General features: G+C 35.8%; 1 protein-coding gene across 1 annotated transcript in view; it reads right to left on the bottom strand.

Moving 5' to 3' along the window:
* Nucleotides 1-14,615, bottom strand: part of FANCM (FA complementation group M) — an 87,792-nt gene that overhangs the window by 71,779 nt on the left and 1,398 nt on the right. The window contains exons 2-4 of the mRNA XM_037834929.1: nt 14,425-14,597; nt 11,386-11,463; nt 7,648-7,806 (exon numbers count right to left, since the gene is read on the bottom strand). Of these exons, the coding sequence (XP_037690857.1) occupies nt 7,648-7,806; nt 11,386-11,463; nt 14,425-14,597 (410 nt within the window). The remainder of the gene's footprint in view (nt 1-7,647; nt 7,807-11,385; nt 11,464-14,424; nt 14,598-14,615) is intronic.

Here is a 14,615-nt window from a genome sequence, read left to right as displayed (position 1 = left end):
AGTCGACCTCCGTTGTGAACCAAGTCCTCCTGTGGCTGATAAAGGTGAGCTGAATTCCAGGCTCCAGTCTTGCAAAGTACACAAAGCAGACTACCTTGGCCTGTCCACCAGAGAGTATGCAATCCCCAGTATTCTATGATGAAGAGCACTTGCACTTCCCTTTCCAGTAGCTCTGTGGATTCCAAGGATGCAACTGCCCTTACTTGAATAAAGGATCCCGTGTGAAGGAAATAGGAAAATCACTACAGTTGGAAAACAAACTCTTGGTGCCACCTTCACAACCACTCTATAAAGGAAATTATTTTATTCATTTTATTCACAAAATGAATTGTTATTAAGGATATGGAAAGACTGTCATATTTGAAATGAATAATGTTCAAAATTGTGTTTTAAGTAATTTAAAAACAAACCAAACCATGTTCCTAGGAAACTTCTCTTAAGAAAGACTTATTATACCTTAAATGATAGAAGAATGTTTTGGTTATCTGTTCCTGCATAACACACGACCTCAAAATATAGTGGATTAAACACCACCATTTTTTTGCTCAGGATTCCAATTCTGTGGGTAAGAATTCAAGCAGGTCATGGAGAGGACCAATAATAGTGACACCACAGTAACAACAAGCACACCTACCTAGCACACAGATCTTGGTTTCTAAATATTATTCTTCAATAAAAGGAACAAGAACTCCTTGGAGAAAAGGTGGATTCCAGGAAGAGATGGAAGAAGATGGTGGAAGTTAGTTAGTCCCCCTGGAGCAACTAATAAACAACCAGGAACAACTAGTAAATGATCTGGAATAACTGCTGGGGGACAACCGTGACTGTCCACACAACATGTACCAACCTGGATTGGGAGGACTGCCTGAGATTGCAGCATGGAATCTGGGAGTAGTAAGTGCAGACCCGAGCCGGGAGCCCCCTCCCTCCATGGAAGCCAGAACTGCAAAGTCTCTGATAAGAGAGCAGCACTCTCTGAACAAGTGAATATACCTCAGTCTAGCACCAACTGGGGTTTTAATTGGCAAATGTGGGCTGCTCAATGCAACCTACAAATCCCCAACAAGCAGACAGAAGCTTTTATAACAACTGACCTTGAAGAGCCAGGGGACTTCGCTGTCCCAGGAGAGGGAGCCTAGAGGACCAAGTGCTATCTCTGGTCCATGGGTGAAACTGGGGGCCATAGACTGGCCCTGAAAGACGGCTTTCTGTCCCTTTTTCTCTCCCTCAACCTAAGCAGCTCAGTGGAGAAAGCCCCAGCCATTTTCAGTTCACAGAGTTCTGAGTCAGACAAGGGTGGAGGTAGCAGAGTCAGAGAGACAAAGAACCTATTTAAATGCAGATGGTAACTTCCTAGAGGGCGTATCTTCTGTAAGAGGAAGGATGTGGTGCCCAGGTCTACTACCTGCCTTCCATTCAGAACCAGACCCCAGAGTCTGGGGGAAAACAGCCAAAACAGAAACTAAGCAGGACACACTTCCTTACACCAGTCAGGAGCTACAGGCTGACAGGCACCATCTGCTGTGCAGGTTAGGAAAAGCACAGCAGCTTGAGACCTCACAGGGTGTGTCAATGTTCTAAGACATACCCTCAGGGAAACCTGATACTGAATATTGCCCCCTTCTGAGACCTGAGCCCATACTGGTCTGAGAAAACCTGATTGGAGTAACTAAGGAAACCAGATGCCTAGACAACAGAAAATTACAACCTACACTAAGAAAAACAAAGTTATGGCCCAGTCAAAGGAACAAACTTACACTTCAACTGAGATACAGGAGTTTAAACAATTAATCCTAAATGATTCAAAAAGTTTAGGGAAGACATGACAAAAAAGCTTGAAGCGAATAATGAAAACACTGGGCATACAGAAGGTAGAAACTGAAAGTTCAAAACAAAAACAACTGGCAGAATCTATGGAAATGAAAGGCACAAAACAAGAGATGAAAGACAATGGAGACATACAACAGCAGATCTCAAGAGGCAGAAGAAAACACTCAGGAACTGGAGAATAAGATACCTAAAATTCTACACACAAAAGTACAGATAGGAAAAAGAATGGAAAAATAGGAGCAACATCTCCGGGAATTGAATGACAACATGAAATGCATGAATGTACATGTCATGGGTGTCCCAGAAGAAAAAGAAAAGGGAAAAGGGGCAGAAGCAATAATAGAGGAAAATTCTTATAGCAGACAAAAAGTTGAGATGACATGACCTTTTAGAGTAGATGGTTTCTTTACTGTCAGGTTGAACCCTTTCTGGGAATATCTGTGATGAGTGAGCTCTCTGACCTTAGTGCAGAGTGGGTAAATGCTATCCTTCCTGAACATTCAACTCATTCCCTTTTATGTCTGCAGAAGGAAATAAATCATTTATGTTACTTTGGGTAATTGAAGGGGCTTTTCCTTTCCAATTTACCCTAGTGTGTGTGACTAATTTGAGTTGACAATCATTACTACCCAAGAACAACTTTTCAAGGGATAGATTGTGATTTGGAAAACATTGCATGTCTATAAAGATTGATGTAATGGGCCTTGAACTTAAGCTTTCTAATCTGAACGTAAAACCTGAGAGTCAACATTGTGTAATGTTTCCAATAATGAATGTATCCTTTTCCTTTCAGGCTTCCTTCAGGATTTTAATCATCCTTACAGCCTCTTTGAGAATGATTGAACTTCCAAATTTCCTCAAGTTAAAATTTTAAATTCTATTGAACATTTTTGTAGAGTATGTCCTTACTTTTACATCATGACTTGTGCAGTAATTTGAGACTATAAGGGTTGAAAACGCTCTTTAAATAAAGAGGTTTTTGTTGGTTAAAAAATAATTTAACTTTTGAATCACCTTTTCTTAGCTAGTCCCACGATCTTAATATTCTTCCCTTTGAACATTAAAGTGGCATTAATATAGAATGTTCAAGTACCTGATGTAAATTTATATACAGCATAAGGATTGTGTCAGTCATTGCTATTTTCTCATCAGTGTTACCAGACAATAAATAAATAAATACTGTAATTATAAAAAAAAACTAATAATAATAATAGAGGAAATAACCAATGAACATTTCCTATCTCTTATGAAAGACATAAAATTACAGATCCAAGAAGTGCAGCGTACCCCAAACAGAATAGATCTGAATAGGCCTAGGCCAAGATACTTAATAATCAGATTATCAAACATCAAAGACAAAGAGAGAATCCTGAAAGCAGCAAGAGAAAAGAAACCCAACTCATAAACAGGAAGCTTGATAAGACTATGTGCGGATTTCTCAATAGAAACCATGGAGGCAAGAAGGAAATGGTGTGATATATTTAAGATACTGAAAGAGAAAAACCACAAACTAAGAATCCTATATCCAGCAAAACTGCCCTTCAAATATGAGGAAGAGTTTAAAATATTCTCTGACAAGCAGACAACAACAGAGTTTGTGAAAAAGATACCTCCTCTACAGGAAATACTAAAGGGAACACTATAGACAGATAGGAAAAGACAGGAGTGAGAGGTTTGGAATGAAAATTTGGGTGACGGTAGCACAGCAATGTAAGTAAACTCAACAAAGATGACTGTGAGTATGGTTGAAAGAGGAAGGTTAGGAGCATGTGGGCCACAAGAAGGAAAGATAAAGACTGAGACTATATAACTCAGTGAAACCTAGAGTGCTCAAAAATTGTGATAAAATGTACAAATATGTTTTTTCATGAGGGCGAACAAATGAATGTCAACCTTGCAAGGTATTAAAACTAGTGAGTTATTGGGGGGAAAATACAATCAATGCAAACTAGAGACTATAATTAACAGAAACATTGTATAATGCTTCCTTTAATGTAACAAAGGCAATACACCAAAGCTAAATGCATACAAGAGGTGGACATAAGGGAGGGGTAAGGGAGTCTTGGCATTGGTGATGTTGTCTGACTATTCTATTTTAGTTTAATGCTATCTTTCCTTTTGTTGCTTCCTAGCTGTCATGTTTTTTTTTCTTTCTTTCTTGTTTTTTTTTTTTTCTCTTTCTTTTTTCTTTTTCTTTTGTCTCTCTACCTTATTTGACTCTTCCTCCTTCTTTGTGGAAGAAATGGAGATGTCCTTATATAGATAATGGTGATGGTGGTGAATACATAAATACGTGACTATACCAGGAACCATCAATGTTTACTTAGGACGGAATTGTATGGTGTGTGAACAAAACAGTCTTACAAAAAAAAAAAAAAAAATGCATTAATGAAGAAAGCTTGAGGGCACTATATTGAGTGAAATAAGATAGACACATAAGGACAGATATTGCAGGGTATCACTGATATGAAATAATTGTAATATATAAACTCACAGACATGAAATATAAGTTACCAGGATATAAAACAAAGCAAAAGAATGGGGAGCAGCTGCTAATTATGAGAAGAATGTTCAACTAGGTTGAACTTAAATGTTTGGAAATAGACAGAGATGACAGTAGCACATTGTGAGAATAATTAACAGTGCTGAATGGTGTGTGAATGTAGTGAAAAGGGGAAGCTCAGAGTCATGTATGCCACCAGAAGGAAAGTTGGAGGTTAAAAGATGGGAATGTATAAAACAGTGAATCTTGTGGTGGGCAATGTTCAAGATTGACTTTACAAACATTAGAAATCTCTTTCATGAACCAGAACAAATGTATGACACTATAACTAGAAGTTAATAATAGAGGGGCATATAGGGAAAAAATATACATATTGCAAACTATATACTACAGTTAGTATTTTAACGTTCTTTCATCAACAGTAACAAATGTACTATACCAATACTATGAGTTCAATAATGGAGGGGGGCTGTTTTGGGGTATGGGAGGATTTGAGTTTCCTTTTTTTTGCCTTTATTTCTTTTCTGGAGTAATGAAAATGTTCTAAAAATTTGAAAAAAAAAATCGTGATGATGGATGCACAGCTGTATGATGGCACCGTGGGCAACTGATTGTGCACTTTGGATCTTTGGATAATTGTTTGTGAACAATCTCATTTAAAAAAAAAAAAAAACGCTTGGCAAAAAAAAAAAAGAAGAACATGAAGAAGAAAGAAAAAAGAAAAAGAAAAGGTGGATTCCAGGGCTGGGACAAGAAAAAAACAAGATGAGCATAAAATATCTTCTGATGCCAGACAGTAAAGAAATGCTCAAAAACGAAAAAAAAAAAAAAGGGAGGAGGGGAATGTCCAAAGGACGCAAGAGCTCCAATTGGCCAAAGTTGGGACAATCTGAGCAATAAAATTAATGGTAGCATTGGGTTATAGATCATAGAATAAAATAAACATCCACTAGTCCACAATGATATAAATAAATTAATAAATTAACAGTGGCAAAGAGACAGCTCTTCATTACAAAAGAATTCTAACTAAAAAATGTTAAAAGAAATGAGGGAAATAGGAAACAATGATTAGGCAAACACCAAAGAAATAACTGTTGCATGCAAGAACCATGTCTGGATGCCAAAACTAGTAAGCAAATTATGATGAGAAACAGGACATTTACATAGTTTCAAAGTATCTCCCCCACAAGATCCTTATTAATTACAAAAGGAAAATTGGTAATCCATAGTGGAGAAACATGGTAGACATGACCTTAACCAATGTCAATCAAGATTAACGTCATTGATAATAAGACACATCAACATCATGTAACCCCTGGTATGATGTTCTGAGAAAGTCATAGCGTCACTTCTGGGATATTCTTGCCATAAATGCAAAACTTTACTCCACTCATGAAAAAAACATCAAACAAACCCAAATTGAGGGACAATGTACAAAATAACTGGACACTACTTGTGACTGTTGGGTTCATGTGTCACCTTGGCCCAGTAATGTTGCCCAGTTGTCTGGTCAAGCAAACACTGCCCTAACCGTTACTGAAAAGGACATTTGTGGCTGGTTAATAAACCAAAAGGCTGGTTTATTAATTCATCAGTCAACTGATTGCATCTGTGGCTGATTACATCTATGGTCAACTAACGGAGTATCCACCACAATGAGAATACAATCAGTTGGATTTAATTCAAACAGTAGAAGACTTTTAAGGGAGAACAGAGAGCTTTCACTTCTTCAGTCAGCCAGCCTCTCCTGGGGAGTTCATTAAAGACCATCGGAGTTGCCAGCTCACGGCCTGCCCTACAGAATTTGGAATCATGCATCTCCACAGTTGCATGAGACTTTTTATAAATCTCATATTTACAGATATCTCCTGTTGGTTCTGTTTCCCTAGAGAACCCTGACTAACACTACTCTTCAAAAGCATCAAGGTCATGAAAGACAGGGAAAGGCTGAGGAATTGTTATAGATTGGAAGGGACTAAGGAGACATGACAACTAAATACAATGGGGAATCCTCGACTGGATCATGGAGTAGAAAAGGATATTGGAGGAAAACCAGCAAAATTCAAATAAGGTATGCAGATCAATGTTAATTTTCTGGTATTGGTAACTGTACTATGATTATATAATATGTTAACATTAGGAAAAGTTGGATGATGGGTATACTGAAACTCTCTACATTATTTTTGCAAATTTTTGAAAACCCAAATTTATTTCCAAATATAAAAACTAAAAATCTAAAAGAATTCTGTTGAGGCACTGCAGAGACAGCTTATCTTAGCTCCATGGTAAGTCACAGCTCATCTAGGGCAGCTCAAATGGCTGGGAGCTAACTGAAAAAGCTTGACTGGGGCCATATGTCTGGGCCCTCAGTTTCTTCTCAACATGGCTAATTTGTGCTTCATCACATTCTAGTGGTCAAAGTCAGTTATCGGGCCAGCCCAGATTCAAGGAAAGGGAAAATACACCCCACATTTCAAGAGAAGTGGCAAAGAATTTGTAGCCATCTTTAATCTACCACAATGAAGATGTGAAAACAAAACGCATGTTAGAAAGCATGGTCTCCTACCATGACACTCTACTTATGAACTATAGAAAAACAGTTTGTTACCACAAATTTCTCCCACTGAAAATGTTAACTATATAAGCAGGTTTCTCAACAGCTGCAATGTTGACATTTCTGGGACAGATAACTTTTTGTTGTGGGGGGCGATGTCCTGTACATTTTAAGATATTAGCAACATTCATTCCTGCCCCCACATACTAGATGTCAGTGGCAACTCCCCCACCCCACAGTTGTGACAACCAAAAATGTGTCCAGACATTGCCAAATATCCCCATGGGGGAAAAAAATCACCCCCAGTTGAGAACCACAGCTGCACAAGGGAGCAGGAAGCAAAATACTGAAAACATATTTCATTACAAAGAAACTTTTAGTCAAATCTGGATATGTGCTATGAATGTATTTATTTCATAAAAATTCATTGAGCTATACATTTATGTTTTGTGCACTCTGCTATTTATATATATATGTTATACTGCAATAAAAAGGTTTATACACAAAAAGATACAACCATATAAGACTATTATTGGCTTTAGAAATGATCATTTTGTATTTCCCCTTTAAATAATATTTTGCTAACTAATATAAAACATGGCATTGATTCCAAAAATATTAATTTCAAATAATTTTGAACACTGTATTAATTATATAATATGGGATAACTGTATATTCTCACAGCCAGATTCTCTTAAGTAAAATAACTGCATCATTAGTTCATTTATTAAAACCCTGAATTGTGATAAAAATGGCTTACCTGGATATATGCCTTTTGGATTCCTGCAAGTTCCTCACCAAGGGGAACAACAAGCTTTTCAACACGTCTTTCATGAGAGTATGGTAGAATGTCTGGAGAATCTTCAGAACGAAGCTCTATCTGCCCAATTAGTAGGTTAGTAATGACCTGTTGCACTGCCTATGCAAAATCAATTAAATATGGCTATAAATTATATTACATGTTAAAGTTTTTAGCATAAGTGACTACTAGTGAAATTTTGAAAGAAGCATTAGAAATTAGTATAATCAAATATTAAAATAACAGACCAAAATATAAAGAAAGTACATCAGAATGGCACTATAGGGGGGAAAGGCTTTTGAAGCATCATTTTCCCATGCAGCCCTTCAAACAAGCATCCAAGAAATAAGAATATCAGTAAATGTCCAGCAAGTTCCTCAAATATATTTTATACTTTCCAATAGCAGTGATAAATCCCATCAATATTTTATAAAGACTCAGACAAAACAGAAGTTTTAGATTAGCAAACTAAATCCCCTAAAAGTTTTATAACACAATCAATGTTAGAGCCAGAACTAGAGCCCAAGTTTCCTGATTCCCTGGCAAATTCTTTTTCCCACTGATTTTTTGTGGCAAAATCATAGAGAAGGCATTTACTATTAAAAAACACAATTATATCTTAGGAATTCTTTACAAATTGGCTTCTTAAAGAGATTGAGGGAACAGGACTTATACTAAATTAATTACTGATAAATTAATAGGATATTTTCCATTAAATCAACATATATAATGTAAATATGTCTGTGGCTAAATGCCATTCACCCAAAGCTTGTAAAGGAATGTAACTGTAAAATTCGGGAACTGGGGGAAATCATATAACCTATTAGCATAAACAACTACTACACCAGAAGACTACAGCACTAACAGTGTGATTAACAAATTAAAGGGAAACAAAGAAAAGGGGATTCTGAGTGTATCTAAAAATTAAGGACCTTTTGAATTTAAACTAGAAAAGCCTCATGGGTTCAGTTTCAGACAAAAAAAAGCCCTAAGGACAAGAATCATATCTTACTCATCTTTGTATCCCCAGTAGCTGACATGGTGCCTCATACTGTACACTATAGTTACTGGAAGACCATATACATTTAAAATCTAGAATATTTGTATGATCATTTTAAAAATTGTGGAAGACTTTAATATTTTTAATCATGCATTCATTCAAATATTTGAGTAACTACCACATGCCAGGTATTGATTGGTGATATAGCTATGAACAAGAGAAATAATCCCTACATTCACATAGTTGCTATTCTATTGGGCCAGAAAATCAAAAAATAGCTGAACCAGAAGAATTATTGATTATGATAAATGTTAAGAAGAAAGTAACAAGGTAGGGATAGTTGACTTTAGAGAGTAGTTAGTGGATCTTTCTGAAGGGCTGATGCTTAAGCTCAGGCCTAAAAGATGACTGAAAAATGATTAAGCAGGTTTAAACAAGGGGAAGCTATGAAGAAAGAACAGTCTTACAGCTTTGCAGACTTGAAAGCTATTGAAGAAAGTATCCAATAGAAATCCTACCCAATACATAAGACCATTCAGAACTACTAATTCAAAATATCAAGAGACAGGGCTCAAAATTTCCCTTTTTACCATTCTCCAGTAAAAGAAACTAAAGCTTCCTGGAAATAATTGATTTATTAATCAGGAAATTGAGGGGAAAATACAGACAAAATATAAGATGAACATAAAATGTCTCGTGATGCCAGAAAGTAAAGAAGTGCTCAAATATGGAGAAAGAAAAAAAAGGGGTACATGTCTAAAGGACACAGGACTCCTGTGTCAAAGTTGGAACAATCTGAGCAATAAAATTAATGGTAGCATTGGGTTATAAATCATAGAATAAAATAAATATCCACTAGTCCATACTGATATAAATAAAGTAAATTAATAAATTAACAGTGGCAAAGAGACAGCTCTTCATTACAAAAGAATTCTAATTAAAAAATGTTAAAGAAATGAGGGAAATAGGAAACAATGATTAGGCAAACACCAAAGAAATAACTGTTGCATGCAAGAACCATCTCTGGATGCCAAAACTAGTGAGCAAATTATGATGAGAAACAGGACATTTACATAGTTTCAAAGTATCCCCCCACAAGATACTTATTGATTACAAAAGGAAAATTGGTAATCTATAGTGGAGAAACATGGTAGACATGACCTTGACCAATGTTAATCAAGAGTAACACCACTAGTAATAAGACACATCAACATCATGTACCTCCTGGTATGATGTTCTGAGAAAGTCATAGCATCACTTCTGGAATATTCTTGCCATAAATGCAAAACCATACTCTAATCATGAGGAAACATCAGACAAACCCAAATTGAGGGACAATGTACAAAATAACTGGACACTACCCTTCAAAAGCATCAAGTTCATGAAAGAAAAGTAAAGGCTGAGGAATTGTTACAGATTGGAAGGGACTAAGGAGACATGACAACTAAATAAAAGGTGGGCTCCCTGATGGATCCTAGAGCAGAAAAGGACATTGGGGAGGAAAACCGGCAAAATTCAAATAAGGAATGCAGATTGGCCACTAGCATTCTATCAATGTTAATTTTCTAGTTCCAGTAATCATATTATGGTTACACAACGTGTTAATATTAGGCGAAGCTCCCTGAGTACCTCTTTGTTGCTCAGATGTGGCCCTCTCTCTCTCTAACTGAGCCATCTCGACAGGTGAACTGCTGCCCTCCCCTCTACATGGGACCCGACTCCCAGGGGTGTAAATCTCCCTGGCAATGCAGGATATGACTCCCGGGGATGAAATGTGGACCCAGCATCGTGGGACTGAGAGTATCTTCTTGACCAAAAAGGGGATGCAAAATGAGACGAAATAGTTTCAGTGGCTGGGAGATTTCAAATGGAGTCGAGAGGTCACTCTGGTGGACATTCTTATGCACTATATAGATAACACCTCTTAGGTTTTAATGTATTGGAATAGCTAGAAGTAAATACCTGAAACTACCAAACTCGAACCCAGCAGTCTGGACTCCTGAAGACAATTATATAATAATGTAGATTACAAGGGGTGACAGTGTGATTGTGAAGACCTTGTGGATCACACCCCCTTTGTCTAGTATATGGATGAGTAGAAAAATGAGGTTAAAAACTAAAGGACAAATGGGGTGGGATGGGGGGATGATTTGGGTGTTCTTTTTTCACTTTTATTTTTTATTCTTGTGCTGGTTCTTTCTGATGTAAGGAAAATGTTCAGAGATAGATTGTGGTGATAAACGCATAACTATGTTATCATACTGTGGACAGTGGATTGTATACCATGGATGATTGTATGGTGTGTGAATGTATTTCAATGAAACTGAATTTAATTAAAAAAAAAAATTAGGGGAAGCTAAGTGAAGAGAATGTAGAGACTTTACAACTTTTGCAAATTTTCTGGAAAACTAAAGTTATTTCAAGATAAAATTGAAAATAAACTAGAAATAATTTTTCAAAATTACTATTAAATTATATTTTTTTAACAAATAGCTTTAGGTGACTCTTACACACACTGAAGTCTAAAAACTACTCATTTAGAGAAACTCCTGTTACCATAGAAGAAAAGTTAGAAATATAGGAAATGTTGCAATTCTAAAGTCAAACTAGATAAATACTAGTATAGAAAACTGATTTGGCCCCATACAGCCAATATTATCTTCTTAAAATTTTAATAAATGGAAGAACATTTTACTTACCTTTATATCACTACCTGGTGTGGCACTGAGAGCCAAGATTCTAAAGTGATTTGTATATTTGACTAGTTCCCTTACAACCTTAAAAAAAAAAAAAAAAAAAATCTTTAATTTCATCTGTCCAATGCAAAAATAACAATGGATCTGTTAATCAAGCTTATTATATATGGCTGAGTATTATTATTTCCTTATTCAGAGTATTGATGGTTTGGTAAGTTGTATTATCTGAAGAGCAAATGATTTAACTTTATTCTCTGCACCAACAAAAAACATGTTAGGGCTTCATCTATAAAGCTATAACGTCAACACCTAATACAGAGGCAAATCAATGCTCAAAGTACCATGGCAAGGGCAAATGGAAGAGGAAGAGAGTTCACACTCCATTGCCTGGGCCACAGTGTATTGTTACAGCTATATCCATATGTACACTTGACAGATTAAGATAAACTATAACAAAAAAATTCAATAACAAGATGTAATTAGATTTAAAGCAAAAAAAATTTGCTTTTAAAAAGATTTTAAAGAAGTTACATTTTATGTGGAAGACTCACAATTTTTAAATTAAGTTGATTGATAAAAGAATAAGACTAATTTTAGGTAATTTAAAAATCTAACTTTCCTTTTAAATCCTAAAACATTCTCAGTGGAACCAAAGCAGCATTCTAGGCTTTGCAGTTTTGAACTCAAAATCCACTCCGTTAAGATTAAAACTGGGTAACTTACCAGATACCCACATGTTCCTTCACATGGCTCCAGTACAAAGGAAAAAGGACCCCTAAGTAAAATGAGTCACAGGAACAGCTCTCAGTATTCTATAGCTCCCATATTGCTATGGAAATTAAATAGTACACTCAGATTATCCAAAGTCACTCTAATCTCAACCCATGACCCATGTAAACGATGAGTTCGATGAGATTCTAAATCTTGATTAAAATTCAAAAAATAGTATTTATGGACAGTTTTTTTTTTAATGTGACACAATGCATATGAGGACTGAATATTATACTATTATATTTAATGGAGACTTAAGTAGAATTATTCCAATTAAAAACTGAAGCAAGACAAAAATTTCCTAATGTCAATTCCCATTTTAGTTTAGTGACACAAGTGATGCCCTTAGATATCATACAAAGGGTGGGGGTGAGGGGAGTCATGGATACAGCAAGGAAGACATAAAAAGATCAATTACTGATTTTCAAAAACTCTTTTTGAATAATAGCCATAATTCAAAGTATTCTTTCAAATTATGAGGCAGAGATGGTTATCCTTGTTTTGACAGTTCTAAGCAAGATCATGTTATTGTTACAAGCCCCATTTACCAACCTTTCTATCAGAATGGTTACACATGAAAAGTGAACCAAATACATTACTTCTTTTGAAGAGGGATTCTCAAGCATTTTGTAGAAGAGGAAATGATGTTGTGTTTGTAATCCTGTAAGCTACATGATGCTGCATGCCTACTGAAACCTCTATCTGGAATACTCAATATAGTTTAAACCCTCAGTGCCATCTGGTTTTAATGAAGTCAATGCATGTCTCATTATACACAATAAAAGTATAAGCTTCGTATTAAAAAAAAATCACTTAATACCTAGAAATTTTTTAAGAATAAAATGAGTTAATAATGAGTTACTCTGGTGCCACTAAAAAAATGCATTAAATGAGTGAGATCATTTTATTGTTATAATGTTATGTAAAATATATTGTTATATACTATATTAAGGTTGCTAAAATTAAGCTTCATCCATAAAATGAATTCCATGTAGTTAGAACACAATTTTAAAACACCCCCCAAAAGTAGAAACTTCAGCATATTGGATATTAATTTAACTTGAAAAGATACAAATAAGTGGAAAATATATCCATTTTCTGGTTGAGAAGACCAAGTATAAGAAAGATGGCAGTTCTTCCAAAGACAATACAAAGGCATAATACAATGACACTTAAAAGTCCCCAAGGAAGCTATTTTACAAATTCACAAACTGGCAGTGAAAAATTAATCTCTCTGCACTAACAAACCAACTTTCCCTTTCTCTTTTCCTCTATTTTACTCTAAACTCACTAACTGATTTCATGATTTACTATGATTTTAACTACCACCTATATGCTGGTGATTTCAAATCTGTACCTCCAGCTTAGAACTCTCCATTGAGAGCCATACTTCTATCAAATACTACTGGATATCTACAGCTAGCTGTCTTATAGACACTTCAAATTCAACACATCTAAAACTGCATTCTTTCCATGTGTCCCCCATCCCCAACTGCTCTGCCTCCAGAATTCTCCATCCTGACTAGCAGTACCAATATCCTCCCAGTCTTCCTGGGGGTCATACTAAATTTCTCCTACCCATCACTGAACACCGTGCCTTTAGCTTTCTCTCTTCTATTCTCTTTCAGCATGGCCCCAGTTAAAAATTTTCCAATGAATCTCCACTGCCTATATCCCCTATTGCCAACAAAGTGCATTCAAACTGCCAAGCAGAAACTTCACATCCCTCATGACCTAATCATCAAGTACCACTCCAGCCACATACCAACACTTCCCCTCCACACTTCATATTCCTACTGGAAGACACTGTGTTACGTATGTTATGTACATATGTCATTTAACCCTTATAACAACCCTGGAAGTTAAGTATTATTATATTATTATTATGCCCAGCTGCCAAGGTATAAAAATTGCATATCCACCACCAATCTTTAGATTACATTAGTTCTTAAACTCCACACACACCCTATTCCCTATTCTTGATCACTGCCCCAACCATGACCAGACTCTCATAATCTACATATGACACTAAAGGTCTTGAAAGGTTTTGTTTGTTTGTTTGTTTGTTTTTTTTAAAAAAAAAAAGGACACATTGATTTGAATGGGCGAATGAAAGTATGTCCCATCATCATCATCGTCTATTTTGACATAATACACACAAGGCTTTTCACAATAATAATACCATCAATAACTTCCACCACTAACAATTATTCCTCCAAATACTCCAACAAAATGTTTACATCCAAAAATACTTTTTAACAAAATTATTACCTGACAATAAGCAAAGTTCCCAAGTGCTTTATGAGCTTCATCAATAACTAGACACTTTATTTCAGCTGCCGGACAAGCTCCTCTAGAAAGGTCATTTACCATGACTTGAGGTGTAAGAAAAAGGACTCTCTTACTGGTCCATATTTCCTTCCTGGTGAAAGCTTGAGTAGATCCTGTAAATAAAATTAACA

This window comes from Choloepus didactylus, chromosome 4, assembly GCF_015220235.1.
Source record: "Choloepus didactylus isolate mChoDid1 chromosome 4, mChoDid1.pri, whole genome shotgun sequence".
Classification (NCBI taxonomy): Eukaryota; Metazoa; Chordata; class Mammalia; order Pilosa; family Megalonychidae; genus Choloepus; species Choloepus didactylus.
This window is presented reverse-complemented; position numbering and strand designations above follow the sequence as displayed.